The sequence below is a fragment of the Vitis vinifera genome, chromosome 19 (assembly GCF_030704535.1).
Source record: "Vitis vinifera cultivar Pinot Noir 40024 chromosome 19, ASM3070453v1".
Lineage (NCBI taxonomy): Eukaryota > Viridiplantae > Streptophyta > Magnoliopsida > Vitales > Vitaceae > Vitis > Vitis vinifera.
Genome location: NC_081823.1, coordinates 1,615,152 through 1,622,772, shown reverse-complemented (window position 1 = coordinate 1,622,772; position 7,621 = coordinate 1,615,152). Strand labels below are relative to the sequence as shown.

At 34.9% G+C, this 7,621-nt stretch overlaps 1 protein-coding gene across 2 annotated transcripts; it reads left to right on the top strand.

Moving 5' to 3' along the window:
* Window positions 1–637: 637 nt before the first annotated feature.
* LOC100265820 (probable beta-1,3-galactosyltransferase 14) lies at window positions 638–7,142 on the top strand. 2 transcript variants are annotated; one of them, XM_002283045.4, is made up of 7 exons: window positions 651–1,209; window positions 2,962–3,114; window positions 3,197–3,279; window positions 3,389–3,488; window positions 4,524–4,637; window positions 5,751–5,893; window positions 6,873–7,142. In XM_002283045.4, exons 1-7 carry the CDS (start codon window positions 842–844, stop codon window positions 6,956–6,958), a joined length of 1,047 nt encoding a protein of 348 aa, XP_002283081.1. In that variant the 5' UTR covers window positions 651–841; the 3' UTR covers window positions 6,959–7,142. The 2 variants fall into 2 exon arrangements, with proteins under 2 accessions (XP_019072415.1, XP_002283081.1); XM_019216870.2 differs by lacking the exon at window positions 2,962–3,114 and having other exon boundaries at window positions 638–1,209.
* Window positions 7,143–7,621: the final 479 nt, after the last annotated feature.

Sequence of the window (7,621 nt, the reverse complement as noted above, 5' to 3'; positions counted from 1 at the left end):
TCAAATAAATTATGAATTTAGGTGTAGTCAATTAACTTATATTTTCTTCTCAGTGGTATTAAGATTTGTGATGTGTCAGAGAGAGGGGACCATATGTTTATCTATATATATATATATATTCAATTTTTAAAGTTTAATAATAATTATTTTATTCATATTTGAAGAATTTTTTACTTATAAGCAAATAAGGAAATTAAAATAATGTTATTTTTTTAAAAAACTTTTAATATGTAAACTGGGGAATATCATGTTCCATTAGATAATAAATTCGTATTTAAGGATATTTTTGAATATTATATCCAATAAATATGAAATCTCAAGATAATATATAAAATTGAATATGTTATGTTATACTTATATTTAATTTGTAAATTGAATAAAAATAAAATGATTTTAACTAAGTTTAAAATAAAAATTATATTGCACTTTAGTATTTATTATTAAAAAAATGAAATTTGTTTAATAATATTTATGATTAAAATATTTAAAATTTACAAATAATTTTGAATATTATTTTATTTATTATATAATATATATATATGAAATAATACAAATAGTTTTTTCAAATGGAGTTGTATTAAAATTTAATTTATAATATTAAAATAGGAAATAAAAGGAGAAAAAAAGAAAAAGAAAAAGAAAAACAATAACGAACATAAACGGTAACTTAGCTGAGACTCAATGGAGGTTAGCTGTCCCTCTCTCTGATCTCTGAGAGAAGCCATAGTTTCAGTTTCTGTTCTCTCATCTCTTTCTCTCTCTTTCGATTATAAATAGTATGAACCATCATCATCTCTCAGATTCTCAACTCGAAACCCTAAGATTGCTAGGGTTTTGAGCCATGCCTTCCTTTCCCAAATTCTTCCATGCCCGTCAACCTCCCTCGCGCAGTAAATTCACGTTCTTCATCCTCCTCTGCCTCGTCACCGGCTTCGGCGGGTTCCTTTTTGGGATCCTTGCCTTCCTCCGTCCAGGTTCAGGGTACAGTTGCATTGGCGGCGGCGGCCCGGTCAGATCGGTGTCTGTGGTTTGGGATAAAAGTGGCGGTGGAGGGGGCGGGGGTTCCGGTGATGGTGGTGGTGGGGATGGGGGCGGGAAGAGGTATAAGGTGATGGGGTTTGTGGGGATTCAGACTGGGTTCGGGTCTGTCGGGCGGCGGCGGTCGCTGAGGAAGTCGTGGATGCCCGCGGATCGGCAAGGGCTGCAGCGGTATTGGTTCTTCTCTGGTCTTTTTTATTTTTATTTTTTGGATTTCGAATTTCGTATGTTGGTTATTGAGATTACCTGTTTGGGATAATTTGCATTTGCGCTCAATTTAATGTTTTCAAAATGTTGAGATTTCTGTCTGTATTTAGTCCAAATGAAACCCTAGTTTTTGTCATTATTGATACTCCTTGAGAATCGATGGCCTGGAGATATTGAGAATCTTGAAGAGATGTAGTGTTACTGAGAGTTTTCATGCAGAATGCATGGCATATATACTATACATGGGCTGTCCACTCTTTATAGTGTCAAGGGAGGACAAAGGCACTAGTATATATTTTGGTTTTTAAGGATTTACCTCAGAAACAATTCGTTCATAATATTGATAAATGTTTGAAGATATCAATAAGCATGTTGATCATTTTATCAATGCATTGGACCTATTGGTATTTGGTAGCATGTGGTGAATATTGTCCTGATATTTTGGTCACTAGATATAAATGCTGATGTAGATGCATGTGCCTGTGTAGATACATTTCATAAGTTTGTATATTGAGATATTAGAAATATTATTCCTTAATAATCTAATACATATTTAATTTTGTTGATACCTTTTATAGATTTCCAGCCTTTTCTTTTTTAATGTTGGAGAATTTTTGTTTAGGGTGTAATTGCTGAGATTTATTGAATATGATGGAGAGACGAGTGAAAAAATAAGAGAGGAAGTATGTGGTAAAAAGGGTAGAGAAAAATGAACCAATTCAGAAGATGGGCAATGTGCATGGGGAAAAGATAAGGTCTGGATAGGAATTCCTTGAAGAAAAAGGTGGCATTTGTCTGGGAGATAAAGAAGTGGGATGTGCTGGCTGTAGCAGGAAAGGAAAAAAGGTATGGGTGGTCAGCTTGCAGCAAAATATGGGAGGAAGGTTATGGGAAGGTGAGTTTTTGGCTGCATAGGAGGATGAGGGAATGGGCAAACTCTGTTTGAGACATGCCCAAGAAACGATCTATAGGACAAACATGAGGCTACAAATGCTGGCAAGGGTCCAATAATGAGGCGAAGACATCTGAAATTGCTGGTAACATGAGTACCAGAAGCTTGAGAAGCTGCAGTTGTGTGAATAAAAGATTTTCACAAAGCAAATTGTCACTAAAAGGTTAGCATTGGATAAGATGCTATAAAAGATACAAGGAACATGTGACAGAACACTGGTGATCATGGTTACCTATCAAAAAAAAAAAAAACACTGGTGATCATGGGAAAAGAAAAGGAGAAAATTCTCTCATGGAAAGAGTTATCTTCTGCTGTCAAGTAGTATGGGGCTATATGCTCCAATAGATGACCCTAAAACAAGGTGGTTAGGAAGGTCCTACTTCAAAAGGGATAGCAGGAAGAAGTTATTAACTGTTTTGATGAATGATTTCCATTAGATGTTCAAGAATTATATATATAGAGGAATAAATTTAGGCAATGATTTCAAACAGGCATATGTTAGTCATAGTTTATTGGGAGGATCTGTTAGCATTGCTATTTTTCGGTCTGGACTTGCTGTATGCAGGAAAAAATGGTTTGGATATGGTTCATTATGATTGCATTGTTTTTATGATCTACAACTGTGAGTACATTGTACACTTGTGCATGTGCACATATATACACATTGAAAAGACTGCTGTTACATAAAATTCCTTCCCCTAGTTTGTGCTGTTTTGCTATTCCTGTTTCTTGAGTCACTTTTGAATTGGAACAATGGCTTGCAGCCTGGAAGACGCTACTGGTTTGGCATTCAGGTTTGTTATTGGTAGAACCAACGATAGAGCAAAGATGGCAGAACTCAGAAAGGAGGTTGCACAATATGATGATTTCATGTTATTAGATATTGAGGAGGAGTACAGTAAGCTCCCATACAAAACGTTAGTTCTGGTGATTGTCAAATAGTTGTCTTCTGTGTCCAATGTTCTTGTAGATGTGCACTGATCGGTGTCTCTATTGCAGGCTAGCTTTCTTCAAAGCTGCCTATGCACTTTTTGACTCTGAGTTCTATGTTAAAGCTGATGATGACATATACTTGAGGCCAGGTGACTAGAATCACAAAGTTTTTCCATGCTCTTATGCCGAGTGCTAAGGATTTCCTTTGCTTTTGCATTTTCATGCAATTATTTGCCTGTTTTGCTGTATTGGTTGTAGATCGCCTGTCACTGCTCTTGGCAAAAGAGCGTTCACACTCTCAAACTTACCTTGGATGCATGAAGAAGGGTCCGGTTTTCACTGACCCAAAGCTGAAATGGTTAGTTCTGGGATGTTTTTTTTTAGTGTTTTGTTTCTGTGATTTTCATGTGATGACTTTACGTCTTGCTTCAGCTTATGACTGTTCTCTCTTTGCTTGACGCCAATGAATCTCTGCTATTGGACAAAGGATGAAAGACTGGATTAACATGCCTTGTTAGCTTGATGATGTTAATTTATTAAGAAAGAAAGGAATAAAAAGGAAGAGTGAATCATGGAATTACTTCTGGATGGATGAAAAATGTGAATGTTCTTGTTTGAAACTAACTACTGATAGATATTGTACACATGAAATTGAAGAATCTAAGCAAATATATGAGTATATGAAATTAATGGTACATTTATAGAATGATACAGTCATGCAGATACGTAGGTAATTCACCTCTTGAAGAGCTAATTATAAACTGCTTTTCCTATATGTTTTCATTGGTATATATCCATGGTATTTTGTGCATTCAGATTTGTTGATAAAGTACTAGCAAACCTTTATAAAGTCCGAAACTTTTGAAGAATCAGAATCTACTGTAACTATCTAGACTTATCTGCAGAAATATGATCTGATGATCAGTCTCATGGTTGAAAAGAAACACCATAGCAAAATGAGATCCAAATCCAGAACTTCTGCTCTGAAGTAGTTAAGTAATCATACTTCTAGTAGAAGGTTTGAAAGTTTTCTTTTTCCTTTTTTGTCATTTGACACTGTAGAAGATATTGGAGAGGGTACACTTTTAATTAGTTTTTTTTTAAACTAAATTTTTTATCTAACTTGAAGACTCTGAAGGACCAAAACAGAAAAAATAGGTATGCAACTCAGGAAAGTTTTAATCTGTTGTAATCATGTTGGAAACTGTGAAAATATAGGGAATTGTCAATCAAATTTAGCCATAGGGGTTTATATGCATTGTTTTTCTTCTGTTTAGAGGAATGAGGCCATCCATAGTGGCAATATATTATTACCATGTAATGTTTAATGATTGCAGGAAATTAGGGCCAATTATGTATTTATGATGTAACCGGGTCAATGAAATTGATGCAGGTATGAGCCACTCTCCTACATGCTTGGGAATGAGTATTTTCTCCATGCTTATGGTCCAATATATGCTCTTTCTGCTGATGTTGTTGCAAGCTTGGTTGCTCTTAGAAACAACAGGCAAGTTCATCCTTTCAATGACTTAAATTAGTGGAGAACTCAATCTATTAATTATAGCTTAAAGTGTTTTTCTGATTTAACTTCCTATTACATCCATTATCAAATTATATTCTCATAGCTTAACTCCAATGAAGTAACATCATTTAATTTGGGATTTACTGGTATTTTGCTGTTTAGTTGACTTTGAAAAAACTTAATGGAATTTTATAATTGTTGGCACCTTGATACCTACTATGATGTAAAGGTTACTGATCATCTGCAGGTCGTTTTGGAGGTCACATTGAAAAAAGATTAAAATCTGCCATATACAAAGGTTGTCTTGTAAAGATGGGGACTGATTTTTGATTGAAAAATAATAAGATTTTATAAACAAGAGCCAAAGAAACGGTGCACCAAGTACATAGGACATATAAAATGTGCACTCATAGGGTAATCTGGTGTTTTAAGATTGTTGAAACTACAATAAGACGAGAATGCATTCTAAGCTATGTGATCCTTGCTGAGTTGCACCACTATGCTGCATTTTCACTGATAAAGGGTGTTCTCATTAGAGAGAGGAATTCCTCCAAAAAAAAAATCTCTAGTCTCTTTCCTTTTTTCTCAAACCAGAAGTGAGCACTTCTTGTCTCTCCCATGCCCATGTCACCTTGACCCAGTTGCGACGAGTTCCTCTCGGTCTCAGGTATATTACAAGGTAGAAAATAAAGTTGACTTACCCTTGAGGCCTGGTTCAAGTGGCAAGGGGCTGGGTTGGGATGTAGGAGGTCTGAAGTATGATTCCCAATGGGGACAAAAGTAGGTGATGTATTCCAAAAGGAAAAAGAAAAATGACTGCTAAGCTCTTTAATGTTTTAATTTTGAAGAGCTGTTAAACATCACACTCCCCTCCTCCCCAACCCCCAAATTTCAATACAATTTTATCATATTGAAAAGATGCCTTTGCCATTTTTTTTTATGCAATGAAAATGTCTTCTATATGCTGTGAGAAATTCGGTGGGCACTTATTTGGCTTTCACAGATTAATTATTAAAACTTCTCATAGTCGCACAGTGCCCTTTTTTGAATCTTTCTCTTAACATGCATATAATATGTTCCATTTGTTTGATATTTCAGTTTCCGGATGTTCAGCAATGAGGATGTTACAATTGGGGCATGGATGCTGGCGATGAATGTCAACCACGAAGATAATCGAGCACTGTGTTCACCAGAGTGTACATCATCATCAATTGCTGTGTGGGATATTCCCAAATGTTCAGGTTGGTATCTCTTCAAGCCTTAATAAACAACAGACATGAATTGGTGGAGAGAATAATTCCATTTAGTAATTTCAAATCACCCCTTAAGGCCTGACTCAAGTGAAAGGATTATAGTGGGGATGTGGGAGGTTCCAAGTTCAAGTATTAGGGAGGACAAACCAAAGAAATTTTTTTACCCATAACAAAAATTACTTCTATCGATCGATTATACTTAAAGCTAATTTGAAAAAAGGTGGTCTCCCTCATTTATTATGTTTGATAATGCAGTAAAAATTAAATTCTACTTGATTAAATTTGTAAAATAGATTGGTTTTAGGATTTGATTATTATTGTTATTATTTACTTATCAAACATTTTTGTTAAATCCAGCACTCAGATTCTGTATGATGCCAAAGGCCAAACAGTTCAATTACATTCATCACTCAAATTTCATATGATGAGCACTTAATTTGGCATTTAGGATTTTGACATTTGTAATTCAAACACTAAAAATTTAAGCACTTAATTTTTTGTTTTATCAACATCCCTTTACGCTAGAGACCTGATGCTCAAGTTTATTACTCCATATGCCCTCAAAGTTGAAGAACTCTTGCACATCACATGGGTGATGTACTGTTTCAAGTCTTTGCCATACCCTTTTCAGGTACATATTTATCCTTCAAATGAAATTCATATTCCAACAGAAGTGAACCATTGCAAAAAATTAGAGTCACCGTAGAAACTAGTCATAAAATTTAACTGGTGCCTGCCTTTAATATCCTAAATATATTAGGAATATGCAACAGTGGGATTCGTTTTTGTTTCAAATGTTGTTAAGACTCATAAAATTTACGTTCTTAGGCTTCCTAATACTTTCTTAGTGAACAAATAATAAAGCTATTAGAGTGTTAGTTCTGCTCAGGAAAAGATGTACTTTAGTTATAAATCCTCACAGGCAAGTTATTCATAGTATTATAATAACACTAATCTTATGATGCAGGTCTTTGTAATCCAGAGAAGAGGCTATTGGAACTCCATCAAAAAGAGATCTGCTCAAACACCCCAACTTTGGTATCTGATGATTAGCATTCTTCCTGCTATCAATTATGTCTGATTCTAACCATCCTTCTTTCCGTTTTCTGTGTAATTTTGTCCCTTTTTACAATGATATAAATTCAAATACAATTTTGTCACAGCATCACAATTTTCCTTTTATGTCAAGAGTGAAAAAATCTAGGAAAATGGGTAGTTATTATGTTGCCCATGCTAACTCACATTTCTTTCAACAAACAGCATCTTGTATGTATCTACGAGCTACATAATTATGTTAAAGAGGTTTTTAGCTGCTTGATCTCAATAAATAAATAAATCGATAATGATGGAACATGGGTACATGGCTATGTGTTGCTAGTACATATGTTTTTTACCATCTTAAGTTTGGTTCATCTATGAAAAACATGCATGAAGTGTTCTTTGGCAAGGTATATGACGATTATATGAGTGGAATAGCTAAAATTAATTGGTCAAGTCAGGCTGATAAGTTGAGTCGTTCTTCTTGGAATTAAAGCCTCCTGCCTGTGAATTAAAGTCAGGCAAGGACCATTGAATGTTGGGTGCTCAACCCCTTGCTGGTCACTATTCCTATCCGTACACTGACTTGAAGTTACTTGCTGGGTTTCAGAGTTCAAACAACTACCATTAAACTTTCACAAATTCTCATGTGGTATCAAGACTGATATTGTCGTTATA